This window comes from Oncorhynchus masou, unplaced genomic scaffold, assembly GCF_036934945.1.
Source record: "Oncorhynchus masou masou isolate Uvic2021 unplaced genomic scaffold, UVic_Omas_1.1 unplaced_scaffold_32___fragment_6___debris, whole genome shotgun sequence".
In the NCBI taxonomy this organism is placed as follows: domain Eukaryota; kingdom Metazoa; phylum Chordata; class Actinopteri; order Salmoniformes; family Salmonidae; genus Oncorhynchus; species Oncorhynchus masou.
In genome coordinates this window covers 63958-78339 of record NW_027016638.1, presented here as the reverse complement: position 1 = coordinate 78339, position 14382 = coordinate 63958, and the positions used below count along the sequence as shown (strand labels likewise).

Sequence of the window (14382 nt, the reverse complement as noted above, 5' to 3'; positions counted from 1 at the left end):
CTGTCCATTGTTGGCATCCATTGTTCAAAACAGGTAATCTGACCTATGACCTATTTATAGGCCTATACTACAGTAAAGCAGTGATTGGTTAGTGATCAGTTAAACTATTAGTGTTTGCACATGTTTGCACATGTGAGGAGTGTGTGTGGTGAATAAGTGTAGCATTTTGATTGGTTGTGTTTGGAAAAGGAAAGCAAGTCCCTTCCTGTTAGATTTTTGAGTTTTAGGTAGAGAATTGTGTGTAGTGTTTTGAAAAAAGTGTTTTATGCAATTGACAACTGAGTCAAAGGCTGAGAAATAGCTTATGGTTTTGGATATTTGGTGTGTAGTTTTGCACTTTAAGTGAGAGGTTTCAAAAATCGTGTGACATGAAAAGATTTTGTGTGGAAGCAGTTGGGAAAAACTGTAACTCCCCTTTTCTTGACTCCAGTATCTTTGTAATCATCTGTAATTAAAGTGATTTGTTTGGGGAATTCAGACTGTGACCTCAAATCATATATTTGATTGGAGTTGACTGCTTCAGTGTCGTCAGTCGAGATCAAACTTTATAGATTATCTCAACTTTATAGATGCCAAAGGTGCTATCTGTACAGGGCCATGATCCACTCCCATTAGACTAACCCTCTTTTGACTCAGGATAATGCTTCTTTAAAGGAATTGCATAAAGAGTTCGCTGCCTATTTAATTTTCCGTGTTGGTTTGTTAATGACCTCATACTGAGTCATACTATCATCTAATGTGCATTGGTGAAAGAGCATGTTAAATGGTTGGATGAAATTGAATGAAATGAAATATACAGTGGGTTAAAAAAGTATTTAGTCAGCCACCAATTGTGCAAGTTCTCCCACTTAAAAAGATGAGAGAGGCCTGTAATTTTATTCATAGGTACACTTCAACTATGACAGACAAAATGAGAAAAAAAAACACATTGTAGAATTTTTAATGAATTTATTTGCAAATTATGGTGGAAAATAATTTTTGGATCAATAACCAAAGTTTATCTCGATACTTTGTTATATACCCTTTGTTGGCAATGACAGAGGTCAAACGTTTTCTGTAAGTCTTCACAAGGTTTTCACACACTGTTGCTGGTATTTTGGCCCATTCCTCCATGCAGATCTCCTCTAGAGCAGTGATGATTTGGGGCTGTTGCTGGGCAACACGGACTTTCAACTCCCTCTAAAGATTTTCTATGGGGTTGAGATCTGGAGACTGGCTAGGCCACTCCAGGACATTGAAATGCTTCTTACGAAGCCACTCCTTCGTTACCCGGGCGGAGTGTTTGGGATCATTGTCATGCTGAAAGACCCAGCCACGTTTCATCTTCAATGCCCTTGCTGATGGAAGTAGGTTTGCACTCAAAATCTCACGATACATGGACCCATACATTCTTTCCTTTACACGGATCAGTCGTCCTGGTCCCTTTGCAGTGAAACAGCCCCAAAGCATGATGTTTCCACCCCCATACTTCACAGTAGGTATGGTGTTCTTTGGATGCAACTCAGCATTCTTTGTCCTCCAAACACGACGAGTTGAGTTTTTACCAAAAAGTTATATTTTGGTTTCATCTGACCATATGACATTCTCCCAATCTTCTTCTGGATCATCCAAATGCTCTCTAGCAAACTTCAGACGGGCCTGGACATGTACTGGCTTAAGCAGGGGGACACGTCTGGCACTGCAGGATTTGAGTCCCAGGCGGCGTAGTGTGTTACTGATGGTAGGCTTTGTTACTTTGGTCCCAGCTCTCTGCAGGTCATTCACTAGGTCCCCCCTTGTGGTTCTGGGATCTTTGCTCACCGTTCTTGTGATCATTTTGACCCCACGGGGTGAGATCTTGCGTGGAGCCCCAGATTGAGGGAGATTATCAGTGGTCTATTATGTCTTCCATTTCCTAATAATTGCTCCCACAGTTGATTTCTTCAAACCAAGCTGCTTACCTATTGCAGATTCAGTCTTCCCAGCCTGGTGCAGGTCTACAATTTTGTTTCTGGTGTCCTTTGACAGCTCTTTGGTCTTGGCCATAGTGGAGTTTGGAGTGTGACTGTTTGAGGTTGTGGACAGGTGTCTTTTATACTGATAACAAGTTCAAACTGCTGCCATTAATACAGGTAACGAGTGGAGGACAGAGGAGCCTCTTAAAGAAGAAGTTACAGGTCTGTGAGAGCCAGAAATCTTGCTTGTTTGTAGGTGACCAAATACTTATTTTCCACCATAATTTGCAAATAAATTCATACAATATAAAATAGACTGACATAAAATCCTCTCTTTAAATGTTCCTTGATATTTGATCATGTTCACCATCCCCTTTTGAACAATGTTACTTTCCAATGACAAGACAGTGGACTGAGAGGAGAAATTATTTGAGAGATCATGCTCAAGACAAATAGACAATGATCAAATACGGTAGATACTGAAATATCTTTTATTATGTCATTTGGGACAATTCAACCAAACGTCACACATTATCATTATCGCATCATCAACAAGGACATTCAAAAGCATGTTTGTTTTGTCAACTTAAATATCAAATATGGTCAATTTATGAAAGATTGCACGGTTCTGTACATTCAACGAGCATACAGGCGACACCAGAGCAATGCAATCCAGAGGAGATTATAACATTTTCTTGGTATTCCTTTTAGCCGCAGGTGGAGCCAGACTTTTACTGACAGGTGGGTTTGATTGGGAACTATTTTTTCGCCACCTCCATGTCCACATCCTCTGTACGGGAGACAACCTTTCCATCGATTATCTCCTCGATCACCATCCTCACTCTCTTTGTCACCACCGGCTCAGCTACAAAGTAGGGACACATAACCGTTAGTAAGTACACTTAGTGTTGGGCATGGCTAATGAGGAGAAGCACAGAACCATGAGAACAGATTGGCACCTTAGCACCTTCAAATCAACCAAATCCTTTGTGTTCAAGAATGTTTCACAATTACTACTGCTGGGTTTTAATCAATATGGGATTTGATGTGATAGAAAAGGGTCTCGCTCTACTTACGTTTCTTGACCTCAACAATCTCAACCTTCTTGGTGATGACAGCTCTCCTGGAGGGCAGAAGATAGTCGAAGTGTTATTGAACAACTCTACATTGATCTCTCTACTCTGTAACAGTCTATATTGCCCAGTTCCAAATCGACCCCTGGCCCCTTCCCCTGGGCACTTCTTGTAGATCTGTAACGATTTGATAGGCTACTGTAGGTCATTAGCATAATGATGATTGCTCCATCTTGCCCTCTAGTAATATTCACAACCATAGTTCTTGCACATATCCAATCATTTTAGATCAAAAGTGCCTACAGCAGGTGGTTATGTGTCAAAGGTGTAGGGGATACTGAAGGGATAACAGGCTAGGGGTTGATTTGTAATTGGGTATGTAAACGTCCATTTATCATTTACATTGGGTATGTGAGGCCCATGTAAATCCCATTGGGTATGCAAATTAGAGATCTGCACCCTGCTCTCCTCTCCTTACCCGACATCCTCTCCGTCCAGCAGCCTCCTGTACTCGGCGATCTCCATTTCCAGCCGGGTCTTGATGTCCAGGAGCATGCGATACTCGCCGGCCTGCCTCTCGATGTCCGTCTTCATGCAACCCAGTTCCTGCTCCAGGCTGTTGACCATGCCCTGGAGCTGGTCCAGCTGCATGCTGTAGCGGGACTCAGTCTCGTTCAGCTGGCCCTCCGAGGCTGATTTCTATAGGGAGAGAGGGAGGAAGAGGAAGGGTTAAAGACTTCAGACGATTCAACAAGTGGTGTTGATTTAGGCCAAGTCTCGACTTCCCGCACTGACATCAGTGCATGATTGAGGTGAAGTTCCAGGTGAGCACGTGTTTTTAAAAATTCAGTTTTGAGGATCACAGCTGTGGTGTAACAAAAAAATGTTTTTCCTCAAATTCACTTCACTTCAACTTCACTTCATCTATCCATCAATCGAAGAGCTTGTCAAAAATGAAATGTATTATTATTATTGTGATCATTACAAAGCTCTGAGTTGACTGATTGCTTCTCTCTCTAGAACTAATCCATCATATTCCGTTTCTAAAAGGGAAATCTGAGGACTCATGTGTAACCCGTAGGGTAGGCATGTATTTATGAGGTCTAAATGATGATGGTTTTACTATGAGGTGTCAGTTGTGCTGCACTGTTTAACTGAAGGCCCTAATCTTGTAAATGTCATGCATTTCCGAATCCCGAGTAATCTGCGACAGTAATTACACCCTAGTCTAGCTCTAACTCATACGTCTAGCAACAACCAGGAGGCAGAGAGGGGTGTGACGTTAGGGGGTATTTGTTTGCTCACCAGGCTGAGCTGGGACTGCAGCTCGATCTGCAGGGCCTGCAGGGTCCTCTTGAGCTCGTTGATCTCACTGCGGGACGTCTCCAGGGTCTCTGTGCTGCTGGTCACCACCTTGTTCAGCTCATCAAACTGGGACGGAAAGGAACATATGCACAAAATTAATTATCTATGGTCTGATATTTTACCTTTATTTAACTAGGCAAGTCAGTTAAGAACAAAATCTTATTTTCATTGACGGCCTAGGAACAGTGCCTTGTTCAAGGGCAGAATGACAGATGTTTTACCTTGTCAGCTCGGGGGATTAGATCTTGCAACCTTTCAGGTTACTAGTACCGCGCTCTACCCACTAGGCTACCTTCAGACGCACTAAGCCATTTTCATATGATCTAAAACAGAACAGATGGATCAAGAGGTTCTCCCTTGACAAGGTTGGGCTCTCGTTCTCCTCACCTTGCCCTTGTACCAGGTCTCCATGTCGCGGCGGTTCTTCTCGGCGATGCCCTCGTACTGAGTACGGATCTCCTCCATTATCTTGGCCATGTTCTGCTGGGGTGCTGCGTCCACCTCCACGTTCACTGAGCTGACGTTCATGTGGGCCCGCATGGCAGCAATCTCCTATAAGGGCCACAGAGGGATGACAGAGGTCAACTAGGGTCAGCACCAGGTGAGAGGCAAATGGAGGTTGCCACTGGGTAGGCTGTCACTGGGTAAGATAAGATACAACTTTACTGTCCCAGACAGGGAAATTGTCTAGCACAATTACACAGGGGTGAGGCGTCAAATTGGGTCACAAACAGGTGAGGTGCACTGGTGTCTCAGGTTCAACCACATGACAAATCAATTAGGTACTTGGGTGCCACAAACGGTCAACATCTTTCATAACCTAGTTACAGTGTTCATGGTGTATTTCCGTCAGCTTCTCTGACACCCTGTACAACCGTCCTACAGTCAGTATATCCAACAGGAAATAGGACTTGCCACCATGTGATATCAAGTGTGGTTTTAACAGCTATGCCATACTGCTGCAGGGCTTGTGACAAATTTGCTGACAGCTTTAAAGCTACCCAAACAGAGACAGCGCAGACACTCCAAACAAGGTCTGTTTGATCTGTTGTTTGCATTGTCATTGATAAAGCCAAAGACAATACTGCTTGGCATGTGATGAGAATGAATTATGTCTCTGACAACTCCATTTGTCTCTCACAACCACATTGTTTTCATCGAGGTAAAATATATAAGAATTTGGAAATGTGGGGAGGTCTTGCTATTGCTATTGCCATGACTCTTGGGGATATGGTATGATAAAAGAGTGCTTCCAAGGCCCCAACAGAGCCCTGAGGGACACCCACCTCCTCATGGTTCTTCCTGAGGTAGACCAGCTCCTCCTTCAGCCCCTCAATCTGCATCTCCAGGTCTGACCGGGACACGGTCAACTCGTCCAGAACCTTCCTCAGTCTAGCGATATCCGCCTCCACCGACTGACGCATAACCAGTTCATTCTCAAACCTTTCCGGAGGGGGAAGGACAAACGGCGCATGTGAGTTAACCAGCATTATTAACAGTTGCCGCCAACAGTAAACATACCAACTGGCACAAAAACGAGTCAGACCAGCTTTTACGTGCAGTCGACCGCTGATGATGTTCCTAAGGTGTACAGTAATGTGACATTGAGCATCACGTCGTGGACACGTTGACCTTCGTGTAATGTCACACTAGGAGTGGCTTCATACTCGAATAAGGGTATAAAAGTTGCATGACTAAAGTCAATATATGACGTATGGTTCCCATTCCAATCCCGACTTAAAGCATTATTCTCAGGTGAATTCAACAGTTGTTTGCCGCTTCCATCTTATAGACCCTTTGTACTCACTTGACTTTGAAGTCCTCTGCAGCCAGTCTGGCATTGTCTATCTGCAGGAGGATGCCGGCGTTGCTCAGAGTGGCAGCACTGATCTGAGAACAGGGCAACAGGTTGGTACATGGTACATTAAAAAGGAAGACGATTACACACTGTCAGGCCTATCACAATGATTACATCATTTGCTTTTGATTGTCAAAAACTATGAAGGTGCATTCTCCCGAGCCATAATCGTGAATAGCTGTAATGAGAGACTCTTAAAGTGTGATAAGGTGAAGCCTACCAGAGCTATAGTATTGTGTTAGTAGGTCATTGATTAGCCTCCTACCCACACAGATATACTGTAGCCTATCTCTGGCAAAGGCCACGCAGTTATGAATGGGAAATGAAAGTAATAAGCGTGACTAGAATCCCATCCGATGCAATAATACAAAATGCTACTGAACAGTGGTGTGATTCATTTATAGCGTCATCATCGCGGCTCTCCCCTTTGAAATAAGTAATGCAGGCGGCATGAGTGTGAATATAAATGTTGACAGAGAGATAAGTTGAATGGAAGTGAAGGTTTCACATGCCAAGACCTTTTTTTTGGTAGATTATTTATTTCAATAGACAATAGACTCATGGCAATTAAGTGCTATGATCCATCACTACTGTAAACTTGGTATGATTCCTCAATCAAATTCACATCCCGAGGGCACACTTCCATTGCAACATAACAGCTTCATAGACGCAGCCAGTCAATGAACTTCAGGGTATGTCTTGTGTCTTGTAAATCATAATTGAATTGTATATGAGAATAGATGTTGTTTTCTGCCAGAGTAGAAATGTAGAAAAATGTTCCTTTTGTATTTTTGTCATTAAAGAAAACGTTATCTAAACTCAATAGTAAATAGTGAGGTTGATGAAATCAAATGTAATCAAATCAATCTCGCTCAATATAGCAATATACTGTATTTATTATGCCCCAAAGATGCTTACCTTTCTGCGCAGGTCGACAAGAATAGCTTCGTATTTGCTGTAATCTCTGGTGACCGGTGTCTTCTTCTCGTACCACTCGCGGATTTGACGCTCGAGCTGGGCATTCGCCGTCTCCAAGGAGCGCACCTTCTCCAGGTAGGTTGCCAAACGGTCGTTGAGGTTCTGCATGGTAGTTTTATCGTTGACCGACACTGCATTACTACCATAGTTGCCATTGTCACCCCCAAGCCCACTGGACAGATCAAAACCGCTCCTGGTGCCCGAAGCATAAGATACGCGGACACTCTGTCCCCCTGCCCCTCCATAGACGCTTGGTGCCTGTGATGCGATGCGACTCTGGTAACCTCCTCCGAGAGACATGGAGGATGAGCCTCGGCTGCCTCCATAACTGCGAAGTGATAAAGCACTCATGGCGACGATGTTTTGATGGGTATGTAGAGATGACAAGACCCGGAGTGGTACTTTGAAGAGTTGGTGGTGAATCAGTTCAAGCCTGGTAGCAGAATATATACCCCCCTTGGAGGTGGGAGAGGCTGAAGGGCGTATTGAGATCATTATTTACGTGAATAGATATTCATCCAACAGGTGTGTCCTTCGTCAGCTCATTAAATAAGGTCACTAAGGTGTGGTGCAGGTGAGAGTTAGCTGGCATTCTGCCTCCATCATTTGTATCACTTTCATTTACAGTATGACAACTGTCACGGCATGTTAAACCTCAAGTGAGCAAGTTATGAATATGATAAGATAGAAGCTTGCGTTTTAAGAGATGACCGACGACTGAAGCCCGCAACAAAAAGTTTACTTTTCCCTCTGTAGTCACCGGGAAATGTAGGATACAGTAAAATAGGCAACTCTAACTAAAATAGGAAGTGCCAATTTGTTAACAGAGATGTCACATGAATCAAGAGGGCATTCAGGACAGCGAGAGAGAGAGAGTGAGAGAGAGAGAGACCGAGAGAGATAAAGAGAGATATAACAATTACAATGACCTTTAACAGGTACTCTAAACATCACATCAAAGGTATAGTTGGTTGCCCACACAGTATAGGTACAGTGGGGCAAAAAAGTATTTAGTCAGCCACCAATTGTGCAAGTTCTCCCACTTAAAAGACGAGAGAGGCCTGTAATTTTATCATAGGTACACTTCAACTATGACAGACAAAATGAGAAGAAAAAAAAAAACAGAAAATACATTGTAGGATTTTTAATGAATTTATTTGCAAATTATGGTGGAAAATAAGTATTTGGTCAATAACAAAAGTTTATCTCAATACTTTGTTATATACCCTTTGTTGGCAATGACAGAGGTCAAACGTTTTCTGTAAGTCTTCACAAGGTTTTCACACACTGTTGCTGGTATTTTGACCCATTCCTCCATGCAGATCTCCTCTAGAGCAGTGATGTTTTGGGGCTGTTGCTTGGCAACACAGACTTTCAACTCCCTCCAAAGATTTTCTATGAGGTTGAGATCTGGAGACTGGCTAGGCCACTCCAGGACCTTGAAATGCTTCTTACGAAGCCACTCCTTCGTTGCCCGGGCGGTGTGTTTGGGATCATTGTCATGGTGAAAGACCCAGACACGTTTCATCTTCAATGCCCTTGCTGATGGAAGGAGGTTTTCACTCAAAATCTCACGATACATGGACCCATTCATTCTTTCCTTTACACGGATCAGTCAGTCGAAAAACAGCCCCAAAGCATGAGGTTTCCACCCCCATGCTTCACGGTAGGTATGGTGTTCTTTGGATGCAACTCAGCATTCTTTGTCCCCCGAACACGACGAGTTGAGTTTTTACCAAAAGTTCTATTTTGGTTTCATCTGACCATATGACATTCTCCCTATCTTCTTCTGGATCATCCAAATGCTCTCTAGCAAACTTTAGACGGGCCTGGACATGTACTGGCTTAAGCAGGGGGACACATCTGGCATTGCAGGATTTGAGTCCCTGGCGGCGTAGTGTGTTATTGATGGTAGGCTTTGTTACTTTGGTCCCAGCTCTCTGCAGGTCATTCACTAGGTCTCCCCGTGTGGTTCTGGGATTTTTGCTCACCGTTCTTGTGATAATTTTGACCCCACAGGGTGAGATCTTGCGTGGAGCCCCAGGTCGAGGGAGATTATCAGTGGTCTTGTCTTCCATTTCCTAATAATTGCTCCCACAGTTGATTTATTCAAACCAAGCTGCTTACCTATTGCAGATTCAGTCTTCCCAGCCTGGTGCAGGTCTACAATTTTGTTTCTGGTGTCCTTTGACAGCTATTTGGTCTTGGCCATAGTGGAGTTTGGAGTGTGACTGTTTTAGGTTGTGGACAGGTGTCTTTTAAAATGATAACAAGTTCAAACAGGTGCCATTAATACAGGTAATGAGTGGAGGACAGAGGAGCCTCTTAAAGAAGAAGTTACAGGTCTGTGAGAGCCCTCCCTTGTTTGTAGGTGACCAAATACTTATTTTCCACCATCATTTGCAAATAAATTCATTAAAAATCCTACAATGTGATTTTCTGGATTGACATGCCATTGATATTAACTGAATTACACAGAAAAATGGGTTCATGTTTGGCTTCTGCCGTAGGCCCGTGTTGGTACAGTATACAGGCCGCTAGACGTCTTCTCCCGTCAAACTCAAGTCTCCGTTATTTTCTCAACAGGTGCAAAGTGTGAATCATGACCTAGGTGTTTCCCAGATGTTCAGCGTAAATACAACCTTTCCAGCACAGGTGGTGTCTTCGCCATCCCTCTATGGAGTTGCTTTCACAGACATGTCCTTGAGTATAAGACAATTGCAATGATATGATTAGCTTGTAAAATAGAAAGCAACCACAAACTGCCGTTGTTCTAATGACTTGCCCCTAACGGTTACCGATGCTGATGTACTTTTCACCTTTTGTGAAATCAAACTCTATTAAATGTACAATATGCTGTATGATTATACGTGACGGAATGCTGCTGGTCATGCTTAGTTATCATTTTCTATATAGCCTTTGACATACTGTGGTTATGGTATGTCTGTGTGGGTAGGCTAATTAATTACTTACTAACACACCTTTATAGTTCTATGTACTGTATGTTATTATGCCTTCATAGCTGTTTTAGGAAAATGAAATTAAAACGCAATACACTCCATCCCTTATCTTTCAATCTCTGTTCTGATATATATTACATCATCATAGCCTCAGAATAACACAGTTGTTTACACTTTGAGAAAGTGATCTTGTGTTTGTGACTGCGTGTGACACATAATAATAGTAAAGCCCTCCTTTACTGGCTCAAATAGCCGACCAATCAGCCTGTTTGTAAACTTCTGGAGAAATTGTGTTTGACCTGATGCAATGGTATTTCACAGTAAACAAATTGACAACAGACTTTCAGCACGCATATTGGGAAGGACACTCAACAAGCACGGCACTTACACAAATGACTGATGATTGGCTGAGAGAAATTGATGATAAAATGGGGGCTGATTGTGGGGGCTGTCTTGTTAGACTTCAGTGCAGCTTTTGACATTATCGATCATAGTCTGCTGCTGGAAAAACATATGTGTTATGGCTTTACAGCCCCTGCTATAATGTGGATGAAGAGTTACTTGTCTAACAGAACACTGAAGGTGTTCTTTAATGGAATCCTCTCAAACATAATCCTGGTAGAAGCAGGAATTCCCCAGGGTAGTTGTTTAGGCCCCAGGTTTTTTTCTCAATCTTTTCAAACGACATGCCACTGGCTTTGAGTAAGGCCAGTGTGTCTATGTATGCGGATGACTCAACACTATACATGTCAGCTACTACAGTGACTGAAATGACTGCAACACTCAACAAAGAGTTGTAGGTAGTGTTGGAATGGGTAGCAAAAAATAAGTTAATCCTAAATATTTCCAAAACTCAAAGCATTGTATTCGGGACAAATCATTCACTAAATCTTAAACCTCAACTACTGTACATCTTGTAATGAATAATGTGGAAATTGAACAAGTTGAGGTGAATCAACTGCTTGGAGTAACCCTGGATTATAAACTGTAATGGTCAAAATATATTGAGTCAACAGTAGCTAACATGGGGAGGTCTGTCCATAATAAAGAGCTGCTCTGCCTTCTTAACAACCCTATCAACAAGGCAGGTCCTACATGGCCTGGTTTTGTCGCACCTGGACTACTGTTCAGTCGTGTGGTCAGGTGCCACAAAGAGGGACCTGGGCAGAACAGGGCAGCACGGCTGGCCCTTAAAAGTACACAGAGAGCTAACATTAATTTGATTTATTTGATTTTATTTCACCTTTATTGATGTCATAAGGTGTCATAAGGTGAATTCACCAATTTGTAAGTCGCTCTGGATAAGAGCGTCTGCCAAATGACTTAAATGTAAAAAATGTCATGTATTTATCCAGGTAGGCAAGTTGAGAACAAGTTCTCATTTACAACTGCGACCTGGCCAAGATAAAGCAAAGCAATTCGACACATATAACAACACAGAGTTACACATGGAGTAAAACAAACATACAGTCAATAATACAGTGGAAAAATAAGTCTATATACAATGTGAGCAAATGAGGTGAGATAAGGGAGGTAAAGGCAATAAATAGGCCATTGTGGCGAAGTAAATACAATATAGCAAGTAAAACACTGGAATGGTAGATTTGTCAGTAGATGAGTGTGCAAAGTAGAAATACTCGAGTGCAAAGGAGTAAAATAAATAAATAAATACAGTAGGGGAAGAGGTAGTTGTTTGGGCTATTTATAGATGGGCTATGTACAGGTGCAGTGATCTGTGAGCTGCTCTGACATCTGGTGCTTAAATCTAGTGAGCTATCTATTAAAGCTATTAATGTCAATCTGCATGTCAATCTCTCGTGGTTCAAAGTGGAGGAGACATTGACTTACTCATTACTTGTTTTTGTAAGAGGTGTTGACACCAATGCATACCTCACAAGACCCATCAGAGGTCTCTTCACAGTCCTCATGTCCAGAACAGACTATGGGAGACGAATAGTACTACATAGAACCATGACTACATGGAACTCTATTTGACATCAGGTAACTGATGCAAGCAGTAGAATCAGATTCAAAAAGCAGGTAAAAATACAACTTATGGAACAGCAGGGACTGTGAAGTAACACACACATAGGCACAGACACATGCATACACAAACATGATAACATACGCACTATACACACACATACACATGGATTTTGCGTTGTAGATATATGGTAGTGGAGTATGGGCCTGAGGGCACACACTCAGTGTGTTGTGAATTCTATAATGAAGGTACTGTAATTTTTGAAAAAATTTCTCGGACTGCAGGAAGAGTAGCAGCTGCTAATGGGGAATCCATAATAAACAAATATACAAATAACAAACAGTTTTCTCTGTTGTAGTTCAATGTTGGCAATCCTCAATGCAGAAATAAATATATATCAAATCGCCAATAGCCTCAAATTAGTACTTGTGAGCCTCAATGAGAAATAACAAAACAGGTAATGAAAGGACATGAGCTTTTCCAAGAGTGCCACCAGGTCCATTCAGAACAATATGTACTTTCTAATGAAAACCGCTGTACGATGTTCCAATCAAAAAACATGAATAGCCTTTCAGGTGAACAAGACTGGAGAGGAGCACATTCCCCATCCCCACCCTCATAATCATAGCTTTGCCCAATTAAAAAAAATAGTTGTTTATTTTACAGGTTTTGCCGCATTTTTGAAAGTTACCCAAGCATAGCTTAGAGCAGGGTTATTCAACTCTTACCCTAGAAGATCTGGAACCTGCTGGTTTTCGGTCCTACCTGATAATTAATTGCACACACCTGGTGTCCCAGGTCTAAACCAGTCCCTGGTTCGAGGGGAACAATGAAAAGATGCAGTGGAACTGGCTTTGAAAGCAAGTTGAATTTGAAGGGCTGAGAGTATCTTTACTGTAATTGCCCTCCCTCCCTCCCTCCCTCCCTGTCTCTCTCCCTCCCTGTCTCTCTCTCTCCCTCCCTCCCTCTCTCCCTGTCTCTCTCTCCCTCCCTCCCCCCCTCCAGCCCTCCCTCCCTGTCTCTCTCCTTCCCTCCCTCCCTCCCTCCCTGTCTCTCTCTCTATCATGTGATTATTTTCAAGGTCAGAGTGGGTTGATGTTAGCTGGTTTGTCGACATGCTTTTATTTCGGGGGCCTTCACACAGGTGTGATGGAGGTCCCTGTCACGTCCCTACACTTTCTGCCTGTTCGTGAGTGACACGGCGTACTGACAGATGGCTACTGAACTACTACCCAATGGACACACTGGTTGAATCAACGTTGTTTCCACGTCATTTCAATTAAATGATGTTGAATCAACAACGTGGAATAGACGTTGAATTGATATCTGTGCCCAGTGGCTAAGTACTTAGCAGTTATTTTCAAGCCCACATGGCTTCCTCATCTGTGCATCAGTTCATTACCTGATGGGGAAATGGAATAAGGTGTTGTGTCCTCTAGGTGAAAACAGTAACAGACAGACATCATTCATGCACACTTTGTGCCACACAGACTTTTTACTCATTACAACACTCATTACAACACACATTTAAAGTGGTCCCATGATCGGATGTGTTTTCTCAACATACTGTCATTTATTATTAAGACGGTTTTAATTAAGACCGTCTTAATTAACCACGCGTGGGCCACATGAAATGGAATCATCTAAAATGATTGACAGATTACTTTTGGCCAATTGGGTTGGGGTAGGGGATCCCTTCTATAGGGTGTACGCTCACATTAGCTCTGTGAATTTAACTGAACTGAACTGTGGATCTGAGCCATTGTGTTACGATTTACTAGAAGTGGTGGGTGGAATCAGGCGCAGAGAGCAGGGTTCAGTAGATTGTCAATTTATTCTCTGGCGCACAAAAACGGTCACGCCAACACACAGGGCGCATACAATTGACCAGCCCAAACACAGGACCAAAATAGTCCGGAGAATACATACACGAAAACCATCATACAACAGAGTAACAAAAAACAAGCCCGCACAAATACCCACACTAACTCAAAACAGGTGTACCCAATTACCCAATAAACAAAAACAAACGGAAAGGGAATCGATGGCAGCTAATAGGCCGGCGATGACGACTGCCGAGCGCCGCCCGAACAGGAAGAGGCACCATCTTCGGCGAGATTCGCGACAGTACCCCCCCCCCCCCTCCCCGGTACCCAGCACCTCTCCTCCGGACCGTACCCCTCCCAGTCCACGAGGTACTGCAGGCCCCTCACCCGGCGTCTCGAGTCCA

General features: G+C 43.0%; 2 protein-coding genes across 2 annotated transcripts in view; both read right to left on the bottom strand.

The window, feature by feature from the left end:
• The window catches only part of LOC135538961 (uncharacterized), a 2978-nt gene extending 1655 nt beyond the window's left edge, over nucleotides 1-1323 (bottom strand). Inside the window, exon 1 of the mRNA XM_064964834.1 lies at nucleotides 1270-1323. Coding sequence (XP_064820906.1) covers nucleotides 1270-1323 — 54 coding nt within the window. The remainder of the gene's footprint in view (nucleotides 1-1269) is intronic.
• A 1088-nt stretch (nucleotides 1324-2411) lies between these two features.
• LOC135538958 (keratin, type I cytoskeletal 13-like) lies at nucleotides 2412-7655 on the bottom strand. Its single transcript, XM_064964829.1, has 8 exons — nucleotides 7149-7655; nucleotides 6180-6262; nucleotides 5659-5815; nucleotides 4760-4924; nucleotides 4313-4438; nucleotides 3486-3706; nucleotides 3011-3057; nucleotides 2412-2799 (listed from the first exon to the last, which is right to left on the bottom strand). Exons 1-8 carry the CDS (start codon nucleotides 7557-7559, stop codon nucleotides 2693-2695), a joined length of 1317 nt encoding a protein of 438 aa, XP_064820901.1. The 5' UTR covers nucleotides 7560-7655; the 3' UTR covers nucleotides 2412-2692.
• Nucleotides 7656-14382: the final 6727 nt, after the last annotated feature.